This window comes from Populus nigra, chromosome 1, assembly GCF_951802175.1.
Source record: "Populus nigra chromosome 1, ddPopNigr1.1, whole genome shotgun sequence".
NCBI classification, from domain to species: Eukaryota; Viridiplantae; Streptophyta; class Magnoliopsida; order Malpighiales; family Salicaceae; genus Populus; species Populus nigra.
This window is the reverse complement of record NC_084852.1, coordinates 22463520-22482621: the sequence shown is the minus strand read 5'-3', so window position 1 is coordinate 22482621 and position 19102 is coordinate 22463520. Positions and strand designations below refer to the sequence as shown.

Genomic DNA, 19102 nt, shown 5'->3' with positions numbered 1-19102 from the left:
TAAATATATCAAATTATTTGATAATAAAATATTATGAGGTTGTAAGTAAAATCATTATAAAAAATAACTTAAATTAAACATTTTAAAAAAACTAAATGAATAGCTAAAAAGTGAATTCTTTTTTAAGAAAATTCGTATTTATTACCACAACGTACAACCGAGACATTCCTCTAGGCTCCGGTGATGGCACGCCTCCCAAGTTCATGAGCACATCCATGTTTCCGAGTAAACCATTCATGCGCAGGAAAAGCTATTCAATGCCCCCATGATTTTGTCCTCGTTCTCTCCCTCGTTGCCCGACAATAATACAGAGCTGCCTCCAAATCTCTCCACCCCGAACATTTGGCAGAATGGCGATGAATTTGACCCAAAAGATCAATAAGCATATCCGTGTGCAATACGACAAGCCAAACATTTTTCGAAACAATCACTAATCACTAGGATGAAGATGAGGTGAATCCCAAAAGGAATCAGGAGGGAAAAGACAAGGAAATAATAATAACCGACTCCTTAAAACTGTTGAGATGGTAGGGTAAAAGAGGTAAACCCTCTGCTCACACATAAAGAAATGATCACACGAAAGTTAAGTTCAAACGCAGACCACTGGAATTACTACATTTGGGATTAATTCCTGCAAGGTAGATACACTAGTTTTTGCCATATTTACAGAAGCGACGAAAAGAAGAGATATGCAATTAGTTCAAGTCTGAAGACAGCATGAAGTCCATCACAACATATGATATGCTCCACTCACACCACCAGCATGCACCAAGTAACAAAGACCCAAAGCCAAGAATGAATTGCCTGAGAAACACCACACGCTGAAAGTTCCCCCCCCAAGTTGGACATGGCTGATGCCTCCAGCTTTGCCTGCCAAAGAGAAACCTCCCATAAGATACAATGACAGGCAGGGAGAAAAGGGAACTTAAATGGTGTCTATATCATTTTAATCATCAAACCAATGGAGTAATGCTGAAGGGGCACGTACAACTCAAAGGTGGAAATTTAATAAATGGAGACGTTCCCATTAGACACCCCATTCCCATGTGTGGTTTCCTTCTGCTGACCCAAGAAGCTGCCATCATCTGATAATGAATGATATCTTGATGAGAGTCCATTGCCATTACCATGGCCATTGGAGGAAGCGTGTGTTTGCATGTCTTGAACCATGGACTCTTTTCCTTCCTGCAGATCACCGGAGGAATCCAAATCTCCAGTACCTTCAGGGGGCAAACATTCAGAAACTGAAAAGTAAGGGGATTGTTTTCTAATATTAGCACCAGAATTAATACCTTTATCTGACGTTGGATTGGCAGCATTATGATCAAGCTTCTTTGTATTAAGGAAACGACCTCCACAACCCCTTGCCCTTCTCATAGCATGCTGGTGTCGAGACTCATGAAGATATGGCTGTGGCAAACAACAAGAGACTTGAATCATTTAACCGGCAATTTCTAAATTTAGAATGCAAACTGTAAGTGCAAAAAATCACCATTAATTTCAGACCATAACAATAAACAGTGAAGAATGACAGACATTTGCAAGTGCAAAAAATCTCCATTAATTACTTCGACACTCAAAGCAGTTTCATCCCACTTCATGTGAATTTGTCTATTCAAAATGCTCATTAACTCGGAGATTGTCAACTATGGGGTGCTTCTTACATCCATTATATCAAAATGACACTCATTTCTCTTTCTTGACTTGCAACATTCATCAAAAATACATCTATTTACTAAAACCAGGAAAAGCCAAATCAAATTCCCAATGTGCCTCTCCTTTCAAAAGAAGTAGAATTATCCAGGGAAAGAATTCACAATCATATATGTCCAAGTAAATTTACTACTGGGAACAACTTTAAAATCATCATCAATAAGTAAACTAGGCCTTAAATAAGTGACTGTTCGTTAGCCCAGGAAAAGGATACTGAAAATTTAACTTCTATCAACTCCATTTATGGAAGAACCACATAAAATCAATGAATTTTCAAAGAGAATTTAAGGTGGTATCTATTTATCTAAACCTAAAATTTTGCCATTGGAAATACTAAATGATTTCAGCGGATGAAAAAATTGATACATCGATTTTACCTTTCTAACTTTTACTGCTTTCTTTTCAAGCTCTGCCTTAGCACGTGCCTGTCTTCGCCTCATAATACCATTAAACTGTTTTGCATTTACATAAACAGGTTCCTCTTCCATTTCAAGGGGCAAAGGCATCCTGGCGTGAGTCATTCCATAAAATTGAGGCACCTAGTATCACAGCAAGAAATTTCTTCTATAAATGTCTGAAAACAATAATTAAATAGAAGAACATTAATTTAATCATTTCTCATGTCATTATCAGGACCAAATAAGACAGCACTCTAGCTGGCTCTCAGACCAGACATGCAATGAAATACCCATCGAAAGATGGTCAAACCAACAGTACTGAGAAAAAACCAGCATAAGACCATAAGTTGAACTTCAGGGTGGATTTTATCACATTAAATCCCAACTAACAGCCATGAAGTTTTGACTGGCCTGTGTCGGTTCTATATCTCAAATTTTATCCTCTTACTGTCAAACAATAAAAACAAAAACAAATAAGTCAATACACATGCACCAAAAAAAACATTTGTCAACCTACCATAAGAAATCATTTGGTTTTCATCTGACGATGAACATGATCTTTCTTTTTTGTTTTTTCATAATTTAGTCTACAAGAAATAAACTTAATGCATAAGTGGTGGTCCAACCATGAACCATATGCTCAACAGCTGAATTGGTGAGCCGATGACTTGACCATTGATGGGTAAATGTATGTAATTGTTTGGATAATCATGAAAAACAGAGTATAGAAATCTGTTGGTCTTGGTTGTCTCATTCCTCGATCAACTTCTGTTCACGATGCCAGATCACCACTTGAATGGGAACTGGCAATGTGAACAAAAAACTGCAAATATAAATTCAATAATTAAACAGAAGAGTGTTTCTAAACTAAGAAGCAATTATAGGTATGAAACCGTGAAGTATGCCAAATGTAGTATGTAATAAGATTTGGATATGGAGCATGCCAAATGTGGTACAACTGTCTTTCTGTTGTTAAAGTTTTACTATATACATGGGACCATGAAGTTCATACCATAGCTTGTGGTCTGTACGAAGCAAAGATCCCACCGTACTGTGGATCTGTATATGGATGTGAAGTCAAAACCTGAAAAAATAAGAGAACTCAGAATTCTGGGTGCATAGAAGTTGGAGCCAGGTAAGGCAAAGTCCAAGAGACATTTAGCTGCCAGTGGCAGACAACTGTGTGTGCTCACAAATGTGCACGTTGAGTGTGCACTAGAAAGACAGGTGCTCACATGCACAGAGGAAAGACAGAGAAATAGAAATCTTACAATTGAGTGGCCAACAAGTTCCATCTGGGAATTTGGTTCAAGGTGTCCGTCCATAGTAACAGTTGTTGGTGATGGGACATGATTGAGATGGTGTTGCCCAATACCTTCATCTGGTCAAGAAAAGAAACACTGGTGAGTACTCACCGGCCAAAGTGTGAAACTTGCAACGATATCATCCATCTAAGAGAAAAGGGTACATCTGAATTTCTTGAACAAGGGGCAAACATGTCATACTAAATTTTATTGTGCTGAAGATTAAAAGTCACTAAGGCACCAGTAATCAACACAAAGCAAGCATTCTCACACATTTTTTATCAAAGTAAAAAATAAACTCAGCACGTGCATTTATATCAAAATATTATTCTCAGGTGGAGGGATTTCTAAACTGTTGCTACAATTTAATCCCTTCAGTTTTCTGCATCTGATGCAGTACATTGAGTAGAGTCACGTCTTCCTACCAGAATTTGGGCGGTGGCAGAGGTAAGGGAGTCTAGCAGAATACTACTGGCCGAGAACAAAATACAAATGGGGTCAAAGAGAAGACTACAGTAAAAGGAAGACACTGTTCCGAATCAAATTTGCAATGTGTTTGGACTTTGGACATGAAATTCAGAGAAACAAATTGGTATTAAAAACTTTATGCTCATAATATTTATCTAACAGCAGGAAAAGAAAAATAGCCTTCGGATTTTTCTTTTCCTTGAGTTGTTCTCCACATCCCCACTTCCACAAAAAGACCTTTACAACTTCAAGAAACACAACTGGGAGTATAAACCTAATGCTCCCTTGTCTAACCAACCAAAAACAAAAGAAATGATATTTTAAATGTACTTGTGAGTCCTAAACTCAAAAAAAAAAAAAAAAAAACACATTCAGGATTTATTGTTAAACAGAAAAAAATAGAGGAACAACGAAGCCTCCTAAATAAAAGATTTCTCAAAGACTTGACATTCCCTGAACTCCTGAAAGTGATGAGGAAGGTTAGATATATACAATAGCCCCGATACACTACCTTCAAAATTCAAAATGATTGAAATACTTTTACATGAACTCGTGTACCAGATGCAATTTTAAGTGCATGTCCTAACTGTGGAGCTTGATTATTTTCAGGAGCTCTCCGTCATTTTGGAGCCTCCAACATCCATATTACCTTTGCAAATGAATATGATACCCAGAGTGAAATAAAAGGAGCAGTATCCTTGCAATACCGAGAAACTTTGTCCATGCTAGATTATTCCTCTTCTTCCTTTTCCGTTGTGCAAGATCGAATCTTGTTCTTTCTAGCTAAATTTCATCATTGTTTAAGAATAAAACCTTCATGTAAAAACTGTAGAGAGTAAGTAGAATATGCATGGAAAAACCAATTTGTGATGTTAACCACGAACCATTGAATGCTTGGCTGAGTAAGTTAAATTCAATGACCCATTTTAAAGACATAGAAACATCATGTTGATCACTTTCATGAAGCAAAAAGAAGCGTAATGCCTAAACAGTTAATATAAGATAACTGTTGAGATAATAATAATATCTTCGTGCAAACATACTAGCAAAAGAAAGAGACGGTGTCAAGGATTACTACCAGATAGTGATGTTACATCGGTCTGCGTATCTTTGTTCAATATAGCTCCTTTCTGTAAGCCAGTATTAACTTTTGATTGTGTCACTGCATTCAGAAGAGAACCGTTCAGGTTCTCTACTGAAGACAACTTCGATGCAGTTTCGCCCAAAGAGGGATTGTTCCCCACTTCACGCCACCAAGGTTGGGAGTAAACGTTTGATTGGAACAGGCTCTGTCCACTGTGGTCTAAACGTCGATCTTCTTTTTCAGATTTTGCCGGCATCATTCACGTCGTCCTCCTAGAAAAGATTCAGAAATCCTAATTTCTCAATAACTTATTCAAAATAAAACTTTATATATATAACACTTCTATGCAAAATCCAATCTCCATTGAATTTCTCAACATCGCAGCCACCGCCAAAAAAATAAACGGAGTGTCACGGAAAATAAAGAGCTTCGTTTCAAGCTTAACCAAAAACAAAGTTTATTCAAAATTCAATAGCTTCAATACCAAACTCACTTATATAGACCTAAAAACAGCAAATTTTAGCTCAATTAAGGTATGATTCTCATCAAGAAATCCTAAATCCACTCCATCCTATAAGTTTCACAGCAAAAAGCAATCAAATCAAGCCAAGCCAAAGTCCAGTTCTAACTACCCTTTCTATTTGAAGAACCAAAGATAAAAAAAAATTCCAAATTTCTCCTTTCCCACAAGTTTTCTAGCAGCCCAAATACAGAAATTCTCCTAAGAACATGACCTTATCATGAAAAACACAGATTAAAGACTCAATTAAAAGCCCACAACTAAGTATAGATCCAAGCATGGGGAGAGATGAAGAGAGAATTGCTTACTGTGAAATTAGAAACACTAAAGAAGCTTGGATTTTTGGAGAATCTATAGGGAAGTCATTGATTTTGTTTCATCTTTGTTAAATGTTTCTGTGTGTAAGGTAAACCCCAACAGAGAGACAGTGGCATTTTGATGAAGAGGAATATATATTATAGAAATTAGTGTTTTGGATATTTCAGAAATAATAAAAATTCATTTCTTTATTATTATTATTATTTCCATTTACAGTTCACGGAAAGGTCGTTTTCTTTGTCTGTTCTTTAGAAGAAAATGATAAATTTAAGGACACGAGGTATCTCAACTTTCTGGTGTGACAAAACCACCCTTGGGTCAATTCAGATCTCCTTGTCTCTTTCTTTTACTTCCGTTCTTGTCTTTGATTACAAATCAGTGGAAATTCTGTTCTACCATGTATATTCTAATTTTTTAAGAAAAACTAAAATGGGTAGTAGATTTAGACCAGGTTTGTTTACGATTACATGCCATGCTTTTCAAAAAAATCTTAATTTTTTTAAATTATTTTTTTAATTTTCTTATTTTTTATATGCTAATATTAAAAATAATTTTTTTAAAATAAATAAATATTATTTTAATGCATTTCTAACTAAAAATAACTTTAAAAAATAATAATTATCATAATGTTAGATATTATTTTATTCTAACTTTTTTACTGTTGTTCTAGATTTATTAGAATTGCGTATCAGAATAATAAAATTATAATTTTACTCTTGACAACAAAACATAAATGGTCTTAGCAGCGAAGTAAAGTGGTATTTTTGTTGTTTTTACAGTAAAATGAATAATATACTTTTAGAAACAGAAATTGGCTAACTAGTGGGTAGGGTCTTTTACAACTTTTTCGTTTTAAGTGCATAGTAAAATGATAAAAATATCTTTGTTTATATATATATATATATATATATATATATATATATTAATTTAAAAATGTTGGTCGTGAGTGAAATTTACGTAAACGCACATGGGTACTCCTGTATTTTTTGGATGGTGTGTACGACATCATTTTTACGGTCAAACTTCAGTTTCCACAATGATGTTTTAATCCTCACGATGTCACCTTCATTCCTGGACGGCACATGTGGCAAACAAGTATCGGCTTTTGAGCCGGTGACCTTTTTTATTCTTCTTTCTTTCCTCTCTCCTTGGTTTCGTAGCTTTCCTTTGAACATTTTCAAAGCAGACTTTTGATTTCTTTTTTTTTATTGCTATTTTTTTATTTTAAATAATCTATAGATTAGGAATTTTCTTTCGATTTAACCCTTTGAATTTTTTTACATTTCAGAATTTGTTCACATTCTTTTCATTGTTAATTATTTTAATCATTCTCTTAATTAAATTATCTTTTCAATGGCATATATTTTAATTTAATTTATTTTATGTCAGATTTAGTTCTTATTTTTTTACTGATATTTATATTGTTTTTAATTCTTTTTTATTGGAACTTTTTTTTTCGATTTCATCCATTGGTATTTTATTAATCATGATTTTGTTCAGATCACGATTTAAAAGATTGGACCAAGTTGGTTTAAATCTTTCTTTTCATGTCTCTTTTCTTAAAATTGATTTTTTCTGATTTCATCCCTCCATGGAATTATCTCAATCTTATGTGTCAGGCAACAGGTTTCACGTGTTAATCTAACTTGACCCAACCCAATATTGTTTTATTTATTTATTTATTTATTTATTTATTTATTTATTTATTGTTGCTGCTTGTTTTTTATCGTGTCATCAAATTAATCAAGACTTAACACGACTCCCAAATTTCTTTTACTTCTTTAAAAACGCTACTGTCACCTAGATATATTTTTTTCCTACTTAAAAAAAATAGTCTAGCCCGCAAAATGGTGCAGGCCTCCAATCTAGTCATATGTAAAAGAAAACATGAAAATAAAAAAAGATAAGCAACTATAGTGTTTAATGATTTTTATTACGATATGATTTATAATTACTAGATAAGTTGCTCACGCTATACTACAAGCTACCTTTTAACATGCAAGAGATGTTTCATTGAAATATTCATTGAGCGTAGATCAGGAAAAAACATGTAGATGTTGTTAGCACATTTTTTAGTAGAAAGAAAAATTTAATTTTTTTCAAAATACACTCATTTTTGTTTTTTAAATATTAAGATAACTACATATTGGATAGGTCAAGGTTCACCCGTCAAATACACATTCAGGTCATAGACCTGGTGTTGTTCACTTACTCTGTTTTTTTTATATCTTTTATTTAATTACATGATAATAGAGATAGACACTTATAAAAAATCATGAAATATTTTTTCTCAAAAAAGAAAACAAACATAACAGGCTATACAAAAATAACACTTGCCAAAATTAAAAAGAAAAAAACAATTATAATCTTATTGGAAAATAAACTAAAAATTTAATGGTATTTCAAAAAATAACAACCCAAATATATGTTTAATTAAAATAACAAAGTAATATATAGTGTGTGCGCGCGCGCTTTGTTTAGTTATATAATTTCTAATTAAATAAAAAAGTAATAAAGAAAAAGCCAAGTATGCGGACGAGGAGGGCCAGCACCTATAGCCAATATAAAATCAAGCCCAACATATGGACTTAGCAACCCAACCTAAGCACCTGGGCCTAATTTTTTTATTATTATTATGTAAATGGGTAGAAAATGTTTTGTCCGTCCATTTGTTTAAAAAAACAGAAAAGAAATAGATGACACATTGTCTACCATCTAGAATTCAACAACCATAAAGGTGTTCAAATATCAAGGGGTGTTATTTTTTCCTAAAAAGTTCACTTTTCAACCAATTTTCACCTAAAAACACCACTAGAACCTCCGAAAACTAATTAATCAACCTAAGAAACCCTAAAAACAGTTCAAGAAAAATTTCTCTCTAGCCCGGTTTATTTTTTTCAGGCAATATGATGGTTTAAAAGACCTCAATGAGATTTTCCTTGTCAAATAGAACTTGTTGACACTAGGATCGACCTTTTTTGTTGTTGGAATGTGACCAAACGTTCTCTCCCCTTCGCTATAATCTAATGACTTTCTTCCCTCTCTTAAATATAGGGACTAGAATTTGAATAAAATGAAGTCTTGGATTAAAGTATATAATGTCCAAACTAAAAGGATAAAAAATGAATCTAGACAAAATTATCTTAAAGGTATCGAAACCTAGGCTCTGATAACCCGAAAGAATTTGAATTAAAAAAAGGTTGCCATTTCACAAAGAGTTTAATTATGGTCCCTTTATTTTTAATTATTCATAAACAATAAAATTGGAATATATTTTACAAAATCAAGAACCAAACCAATGGTAGATTGTATTTTTAGGCTCTGATAACCCGAAAGAAAGTAACATGAATCAAATAATCAAGCTGAATCACCGATCAATGTAATGCGGAAGGATAAAATTAGAAGAGAAAAAAAGCCCGACGGCCAAACTTTAAAAAAAAAAGTAAATAAAGGAGCAAAAAATAAAAAAATAGTTTTTTAATAAAGAGTTGCCATTTTAATTTTGATTCCCTTTCTTTTAATCATTTGCAAACAATGAACCTGGATTCTTCTTTGCAAAATAAAAAACCAAATCAATACGAGGACTTTTTTTAGGCCATAAAAATCTAAAAATAGTAACACCAAATAAATCACGTCCATTCATGACTCAACACCATGTGGAAGAATGAAATTGAAAATGAAAAATTGATGACTGAAGTAAAGAAAAAATAAAACATGTTATGGGAATTCATAGTGTTTTCACTAAAAAATTTACAATGTTTCAATAACGAATGAAACAATGATCTCTTTTAAGTTTTGTTAATGTGATAATCCATGCATATTCATTTTCTAACACTATAGTGTAGCATAGTTGTAGTTACCATTATTTATGTAAAAGAATTAAGGGCTCTATTTAGAATTTGCATACAAGTCTAATATTATGAGATTTCAATATAAAAGATGGGATAGAAATGTTATAATTAATCTTTTTTTAATTTTAATTTTAATTTTAAGTGATTGGTTTAATGATCAAGAACATATATTTTTTTATTTAAATTTTAAGACCAATAGTGATGAAATTCAATTCTATCCCATGGGCTTGAAGGCCAAGTTGAGGTCTGGGATAAGATTGTTAATTTCCTAAATCTGGCAATCTGGTTCATCTTTTCTTGGTGAAATGGTTGATGAATCATACTCGACACCTACAAATGGTCCCCTCCTTCGAGTTGAGGAACTCTCTGATAATTAAGGCAGTATTATATAAGAGAAATAACAATCCTTTTTTAAAAGAAAGCCCCCCCACACACACACATGTCATTCATAGTAGAGGAAAACCAAACTTCACGAGCGGAGGTTACATTCCTTCCTTTTATAACCCCCGAGGTTTTATCCTTTATGGAAGGGGAAAATGTTCACATGTCATCAAAATACCTTTGTTTTGTAACAATAAAATATCTTTGATTTATGGTCTCACCAAGGAGCCCAAGATTCTTTTGGAGTTAGAATGAGCACAAGCTTAGTGTGGCCCACTGATGCTTGAAGCTCAGCACTTGGCTGAGCTTAAAGATGATGGGTCTGACATCTCTTCAGACCCATATAAATATGGGTTTAGCACTTTGCTGAGTTTAGGAAAAATAGGTCTAGCATTTCACAAAATTCATAAACACATAGGCTCAACACTTCGATAAGCCCAAAGATGATAGGTCATAACCCCCTTTATGGTTATCCTTTTAAAGGGTTGTTTTAGACAAAAATAATAATAATATTGATCCATCAATATCCCATAGATCTTTGGGTATTATACAGAGAGATTTTGAAAAGTCTCTGATAGTAGTAAATGAAACCCTTTTGTCTTCTCCATAAGATTTTATGCGTCTTTCATAGGGATTTTTAAGTCCAGATGGCTTCTTTTTTTAGGGGGTTTGTCTTCAGGAAATGAAATGACACCTAACTTTCAATGTAGTATTTGAGTAGTCTTCTTGATATTTATGATGACACGAAAGGTTCTTTATTTGATGGTAGGGATGGAGGAATATTTTCTTTATAACCCTAGTTGTTCTTGCTTTTACATTTCTTTCATTTTTACTTAGTGATTTTTGAAGAAAAACTAATCTTTATAGAGAAGATCTTAAGTCACCTCTTCTTTAATCGAAGAAAATTCACAAACAAACATTCTCAAGACCTTTTTTCATATATATTTTTTTAATAATAACAAAATGGATCATAGAAATATCAGGTTTGTCTAAAAAAAAGAAGTGTTTAGTCCCTGACGAGGAGTTCCAGTTTCAACCAAAACTTGAAAGAAGTAATGGGAGACATGGGTTCCTCATATTGTGACCTAGGGTAAGAGCGGGTGCCACATTGGCGGCTTCTTTTAGTGGTGAGGAGTAGGGAAGGTATCTTCGTATAAATTCATATTCTGCCCCTTCCAGAGATATTCAAGAGAGATGAAGGTCTCCTTCAACTCCTAAAGATGATGTCCCCAGTAACATTTATACCGCGAGCATGGAATTCGTGACTTGTAACCAACCTAGCAAATATATATAGCCCAAGTGTCTCACTTTGATGAACGCATCAACCGATTGACCTTAAGCACCTCTCATGATTATTTTGAAATTACTGCCCTCATCAGCATATATGTAATGAGATACTCTTTCCCTTTTATCAAGGATTTATGAGGGATGTGTTCAATTACTGCAAGTTGGGTCTAAGCTAGTTAGATCCCAATGGGTGGATAATTGTGTCCTCTTTTGAAAAATTTTGCAGAATGGTTATGCTCGAGCCTACAGTAAATGTTTCCAAAAGTTGCTACCAACTGGTCGCCGACACAAATGGTGGCAACACTATGTGTTGGTTTTTCACCTTTGTTAATAGGAGTAATAACACTATGAAAAATATTTTGGCTGGGAAGCCAACGTCTGTTAAGAAATGGAGGGGAAGATGACTCATCATAAGATAAATTAAGACAATCAATTGTTGAGAAGGATTGCAATTAATTTGGGGCTGTTCCCACTATTAGAGGGTCCCCCTACGAAGTAAATAATAAGTCTCATTTAAGCTTGAATGAGGAGAAGAACTATGCTGTGCTGGGTTCGACCCACACCAATTATAAAATTGATAAAATGGTCAAGGGATATTACCAGGCTATTTTGTAAGGTATAAAGTCATCTGGTCATTTTCTTTTGTTTTTGCCTCATTTCAAAACCTGATCTCCCTTTGTCCCTACAAGGTTAATAACTGAAGGAGGATGAGATGTGTCATGGGATCCTCCTATAAAGAGTTTGCTCGAGGGGATTTTATCTCGTGCCATTGGTTGAGGCAAAGGTAAAGAGAGGAGGGGAGACTTCCCCCATCTTCATTAGGGAACTCCTTACTCTTGAAGGCCCTACCTCTATAGAGACAACAGTGAGGGCTATATCCCCCGTAAAAGCTAAAGGTCGTGATCTTTCCTTATATAGAGAAAAAGTAAACATGACTCTCCATATAATGATTGCTGGTGCCGCCATCTACTTCAAGAAAAGAAAAATCTCTACCCAGTGGCAACTCATGCTTCACTCTTACTAGTACAGGCTCTTACATTTATGTTCTCTTTGCCTTAACTTCCTACATTACCAACTAGAACCTCTACCAGAGCTAGCACTAAAGAGTTCAAGGATGTTTTCTCAAACTTGGCTCTGGTTTGTAATCCGTTTAATTTTTCAACCCTGACAGATGAGGAGAGGTAACTTATAGAGGATATAGTTGTAGGGAGAACGGACCTCGGGAAGCCTGGCCTCGAGGTGATGAAAACACTAGAGAGAGTCTTCACCATCCCATCAGATATCATAGCGATGTCTGATGAAATCTTTCATCATCATTTGGTTTTAACTAGCCAAATGGCTTTTAATTTAAGGAAAAATAAACCCTTATTTCTTTTTTACTTTGGTTTGATGATAACCTCTTTTAACATATACCCTTGACAAACCTTTATGATGTGAGCCCACTCCTAGAGGTGTTGAGCTACCAAAAGGGGTTATATGAGGACGGTCACGGTTGTGAGCATGAAAAATCAAGCTGCGTTCGAACAACTGCAAGGGAAAAATGTCATCATGGAGATCGAATTATAGAGCGTTAAGGTGGCTTATACCACACTAAAGGACCAAGAATAAGACCTTACTCTTGAGTTGAGTTTCAGGAAAAAAACGCTCAGGCCTCCTACAACCAGGTGGTTCCCCTAAGGTAAGACCTCTTTAAAGCTAGGGCCTCCTAAGTTAGTCTGCAAGATGACCTTGTTGCCACACGAGTTGAGCTTGTTATTGCAGGTAGAGGTGTTCACGGTCTGGTCCAGTCTGATTTGGGCCTAAAATCCCAATTGAATTGAGTGATGAAATTTCCTAAGAAAATAAATTGAAATGAATTGAAAACCAGTTCAAGTAGATCAATGAAGATAGGTTTTTTGGGATGAAACTAGAAAATCTAATCATAACAGCAAGCAAATAAAAAAAAAGTGAAAATTTATTGAACAAATTATTTACTAAACTCTCTAAAGGTCCTTACTGGAGTATGCAAAGGAAAATTTATCGAACAAGAAAATTATGCAAGTTGCAAGACACTACCAGTGGTAGTGGCAGGCAGTGAATGCATCAACCTTTTTAAAAGTAAAATTGTGGTTAGTGTAGATGAATGAGGGAGAACACTTTCAGTCTTAATCTAAAAAAATCCACTTCTAACAAATGTACAAGAAAAGTGGAGTGGATTATACATTGGCTCATCATGGCTTCTGTTATGTAGATTATACACTTTAAATGATGAAGTATAATAAATGAAAGCAATTATTGTAAAACAAAACCAAAAAGCATTTAAGAATCAAAAGAAAAACTAAACACCTAAACCAAAAGAAAAACTTTTTCAAGTCATAATTATTGGCTTACTACCTCCAGTTGCTAAAAACCTCAGATATACCTTTGAATAACATATTCATTGATAGCTTGACTGATGATGGATTAAACAAGTGGATAAATTTCCAAGATTGGGCCATTTATGGGTCTTTTATTGGTTTTTCTCTCTCTTTGAAAGACCTCCAATGGCTTCAGCACAAATATGGGTCCGATATAACGACTCATGATTATATTGGACCCATAAAGACAAATAGAAAATAAATAAATTCATATGATCCTTAGATTCTACATATTAAAGTGGGTTTTTGAAGAAAATAAAAAAGGAAAAAGAAGGAAAGGGGAGACAACAGATTAAGATGTTGTATCAAAAGAGGGAGAACGATAGGGGAAAAATGGTAGATGAAGTAATTTGTAACAGAGAAATTGGTGATGGTAGTTAAAGAGAGAGATAGAATGAGATGATTATAGTATTTAGTAGGAAAGTAGGGGAATTTTTAAGTCTAAGGAACTTAAGTTAGGTTACTTTTCTACTTATACCTCTTTTTTCTTAAGTAGGTTTAAGCCTTTAAAGCATAATGGATTCGGTTCAGTTACCTGGTTTTAGTGTCTAAAACCACAACCAAACCAAATTGAGTGAGTTTTATGATTTTTAAATCGGTTTTTTCTCTTAGTTCGGTGTTTTTAGTTAATTTTTCTTGGTTTTAATAGTTTAATTGATTGGTAGGTTTGTTTAACACCCCTAGCTACTAGAGAAGAAAACTGGCATTTACAAGTGAAGTTAGAAGTCCTAAAGGATTCTCATAAGAAGTTTCAAGAAATTTTCAAGGGTTTAGCAGCTTTGATTTAGACGATGAGAGACAAGATTTTCCCAGCCATATCCAACCGATACTTCTTCGATCTTTCAAGAGGAACACAAGTGGATTTCAACGCAGCCTTCTATCTGTTTCTTAACCATGATTTCACATATGTATTCTCACTCAGGGTCATTTCAGCCTAACGAGGGGAGTATCTAGTTGAGGAACCTGGGCTGGATTCTTAAATCCCTCTACACACACACACACACACACACACACACACACACACACACACACACACACACACATATTTTCTTTTATGTACATCATTTCTTTTATAATATAATTATTTTATCTTCATATATTTTTTTCCATGAGCTTAAAGTCCTTGTGTAGAGTTCTTGTCTAGATCCAATGCATATATTTAGTTAAACATTTATATGTCCAACGCCTATATTTAAGAGATCATTTTCGGGTCCAACGCTCATTCTTAAAAGATTGTTTATGGTTCCAATGCCCATATTTAGCTAACCATTTATGGGCCCGATGTCCATACTTAGAAGATCATTTCTAAATGGTCCTGCCTTCTGGGAATCGATAAGGAATATCATTTGTAGGCATTTGCTTATTGTTGATGCAATGTCTATTTTATCCTTGGAGAAAAGTGATCGCATTAGGGAAAACATGTTAATCTCTTCCAAGGTAAAATGTGTCATAGCACTAGGAAGATGTTCATTACTTCCAAAGTAAGTGTGTTTTCGCACTAGGAAGATGTTCATTACTTCCAAAGTAAGTGTGTTATAGCACTAGGAAGATGTTCATTACTTTCAAAGTAAGTGTGTTATCGCACTAGGAAGAGTAAATTCATCCCATCTTTGAAAGATTTAAGAGGCTTGCATCATGGGGAGACTGTATCCATCCCTATTGCTGATACAATGTGCCTATCATATTAGGAATCAATCACTTCTAAGATAAAATATGTCGTAGCACTAAAGAGATGTTCAATACTCCCAAAATAAATATTTCATCGCACCAAAGAGAATAAACTCATCTCATCTTTGGAAGATTTATGACTTGAAAAGTACAAAGCATTTGTTATTTTGAATAATATAATTCATATACAAGAAATTTAAATTTTTAGTCATTAACCATAATACATTTCTATCATGTTTTAGGGTGTAGCCTTCAAAAAAAAAACATGTCATTCATAGTAGAGAAAAAATAAACCTGGCAAGTGGAGATTACATTGACTTCTTTTATAGCCCCTAAGATCTCGTCGTTCATAGAAGGAGAAATGATTCAAATATCAGAAAAATATATTTGACTTATGGTCTCACTAAAGAGCCTAAGATTTATTTGGAGTTAAAGCGAGCACAGGCCCAACACGACCTACTAATGCTTGAAGCTCAATACTTGACTGAATTCAGAGATTATAGGTCTGATATCTCACCAAACGTATATACGTCTGAGCTCAACACTTGACTAAATCCAGAGATAATAGCTCACAACCTTATTTATAGTCATCTTGTTGAACGACTGTTGTAGAAAAAAAACATTAATCCATTAAATAGTTAATTTTTAAAAAAATTTTAAATACGCCAAAATAATGTATAAAGTGTAGTTTTAGAAAAAAAATGATTTTTAATTAACATATAAATCAATTCAAAAAGTTCTTTATCATCAAACCAAATAAAAAAATCTCTTTTATTTGTGTAGCATTCTCAGATTGAAATTAATTAAACAAAATTTCTCTTTTATATTTATTCCAGTTGAAATCTACACTCATTTTGTATTATTTTTTTGTCTTGGAAAATTAATAAGATTTAACTTAATTTATATTGGAAGCTTCTTCCAACTGGGTCGAGCTTTTAAAAAAGAGTACCTGAAATCAGCTGAAAGTACATACACTTCATTTCCTTTGGTCCAGAAAGAAAGGAAAACAAGTACCGTAGCTGAAATCGAACCAAGTAGCAGCAGATCGGTTATTTATCGAATCCCAAAAGAAAACATGCAACACAGTTGGAGTTCGTGCAATTTTTTATTTTTATTTTTTGTTCAATTAAGGAAAAAACAAACGAAAAGAAAGAAAAACAAGTTTAATGTCCAAGTTGAGTAGTTACACATCATGACCAGGTTGTCCCAAAGGTAAGTGAGGGGCATTATTCTCACTTTTTCTTGCAGAAGTTGTGGAGTTCCCTTTACCTTTTAGAAACGCTTGACTACCAAGTTTAATCTTTAACAACCATTTGATAGAAGTTTTTAGTTGATAAGTTACTATCCAACTAGCAATCGAGTGGGTCTGATCAGCACTTTTTGTAGATCTTTTGGGTGTTTGCAAATCCAATCACATTATACCAAGCTCCTTGATCCTTAGGCTTTTCTTTGTCATGACTCTATGTGTTTTTTATTATTTTTTTTAAGCTTTCAAACGACATTCTAGCGGTAATTTCTAATCTCTAATCTCGACTCTTAATTAATTAAAAGATTAATTGTTTAATATTATGATAATTTTTTATTTTTGTTTAATTATGTAGAAAAACCATAAGTAGTTTTTATTTTTTATATCAAGCCTTACAAATAATTATATTTCAAATCTTGATTCTATAAAAGTTAAAATAATTTATTAAGATGTATTTTTTATTTATTTTATATATACAAATTTATTTTATAACAATTTTAACCATATATATTTTTTTAAACCCACTTTTTAAAAACTACAATTAAAAATATTTTATCTAGATTACCTTTGAGAGTTCGTGGTCTTGTACCTTCAGTCAAGTCTCTAATGTGCGTAGACGAACCGTACCCTATTTGGGGTTAAAATTAGCGAACGTAGGGAGCAGGGCATTTTGGGCATTATGCTCACAGCATGGTGCAAAAAATATTCTCTTGTATAAGGAATAAAAAGAAAAGAAAAGGAAAGAAAAATTATTCTCCTGCACAAGGATTTAAAATATATATGTTTTGTTTTTTATTGCATGTGCCGACGTTTGTGGGGGGAAGCCACTGCGTGTCAGAACATAATGGCTTAGATGGGGCCCACCCACTAATGCCATGCCACGTTGATCGCACGCATATAGCAATTGTCAAACCCTAGGCAGTGGCCTGTGGAACGTTAACGGCGTTTGGTGACGGCATTCTTGTCCTGATCCTAGGTAGCAGCCACCCAAGAAGTCCAACAGAAAAAACAAGAAGTTAAAATGGTAATAGCAATAATGACCTTGTCGGTTGGTTCTCTATTCCAATAATTTACCCGATCTCACGACTCTCTTTAATCACTTTGTGTTTGGACAAAGCAGGCAAATCGTGAGATGGACGGGAATACACGAACATAGACAGAAGACTCCTTCGCAGGCTACTGGAGGGATGAAAACGACGTGTTCATCTAAGCTAGTGTCGGGAGGACTATTCTTGCAACTTTACAAGGTATTTGGAGGATTTTTTTTTTAATGTGTTTTGTTTATAAATATATTAAAATAATATTTTTTTAATTTTTAAAAAATTATTTTTGACAATAATATATCAAAACAATCTAAAAATATAAAAAATAATAATTTTAAATAAAAAAAATTCAAACATTCATGAAAAGATATTTGAAATTTAATTCTACACGGGCAATGATATCCATTAATTTATTAGCTAAATGATAATTGATATATACAATATGATAAATTTCTTCACATGAATTTTCAAAAACTTGCTATGCAAAAAATGGGATTTGCATTAAAATTGATGCCTTGATTATTATTATTATTATTATTATTATTATTATTATTATTATTATTATATATATCATAAATAATATAAAAATATTACGAGTAAAAACAATTTTTCTAGTTTGTTTATTCCAATCATTGATCTAAAATATTTTTACAATAAATTTAGGTAGGTCATTATAATAGTTAATTATCCAAAATGTTTTTAATTACTAATTATTTTTTACTAAAACATAAGAGAAATTCGAGTATCTTGAATATATATAAGAAAAATAAGTATATAAAAAAAGTAAGATTTTAAATATTTTATTTTACTTGGGATAAAATAACAAGTGTATGTGAAAGAAATGTTAGAGGTTATAGAATGTGAAGGGGAAAGGCATAGTTAGAAATAAAAGAGTTCAGGTCATTAAGTTTTATTAAGTATCATTCTCATTCTAATTATTTGATTGAAATACAAAGAGAAAGAACATTACCTAAATATACATCAGAACTACTAACTAATTTTATCCTACACGAAAAAAATGTTTCATGCAATCAGCTATATGACAGGCTGGAAAGCTAAAGGAAAGGACAAAGAATTCCTAACTAATTCCAACTAGAAAAAAAAAAGCAAAAACAATAAAAAAAAATGGTAAAACAATTATTCTTTCTCTTCCAACAACTTTCTATCTTTCATATTCTTTAACAACCCCCACAAGATGGAGCATGGTAGTTTACTATGCCCATCTTGGACATGTGAGAAGACAACAAGTATGCAGGCAGAGCTTTTGTAAAAACATTAATCAGTTGATACTTTATAGAGATGTGTGCAGTCTTCAAAATCCCTTCTTGAATTTTTTCACGGATAAGGTGATAATCCAACTCAATGTGCTTGGTCTTTTTGTGGAATACGGGATTCAAAGTAATATGCATCGTACCTTTGTTATCA

The 19102-nt window shown here is 33.4% G+C and overlaps 1 protein-coding gene across 1 annotated transcript; it reads right to left on the bottom strand.

Moving 5' to 3' along the window:
- Positions 1–493: 493 nt before the first annotated feature.
- LOC133686357 (nuclear transcription factor Y subunit A-1-like) lies at positions 494–5955 on the bottom strand. The gene is made up of 8 exons (XM_062106965.1): positions 5796–5955; positions 4962–5239; positions 3383–3492; positions 3124–3195; positions 2091–2252; positions 1293–1410; positions 989–1220; positions 494–870 (listed from the first exon to the last, which is right to left on the bottom strand). Exons 2-7 carry the CDS (start codon positions 5224–5226, stop codon positions 1006–1008), a joined length of 942 nt encoding a protein of 313 aa, XP_061962949.1. The 5' UTR covers positions 5227–5239; positions 5796–5955; the 3' UTR covers positions 494–870; positions 989–1005.
- Between the last annotated feature and the right edge of the window lie 13147 nt (positions 5956–19102).

What these genes read in the sequence shown, in the direction of transcription:
- LOC133686357 (XM_062106965.1), bottom strand. Translation starts at nt 5,226, where the DNA reads ATGATGCCGGCAAAATCTGAAAAAGAAGATCGACGTTTAGACCACAGT. An exon ending in AAGCAGTAAAAGTTAGAAAG is followed by an intron (nt 1,411 to 2,090) that starts GTAAAATCGATG and finishes TGTTTGCCACAG; the next exon opens with CCATATCTTCATGAGTCTCG. An exon ending in CAATCCAACGTCAGATAAAG is followed by an intron (nt 1,221 to 1,292) that starts GTATTAATTCTG and finishes TGCCCCCTGAAG; the next exon opens with GTACTGGAGATTTGGATTCC.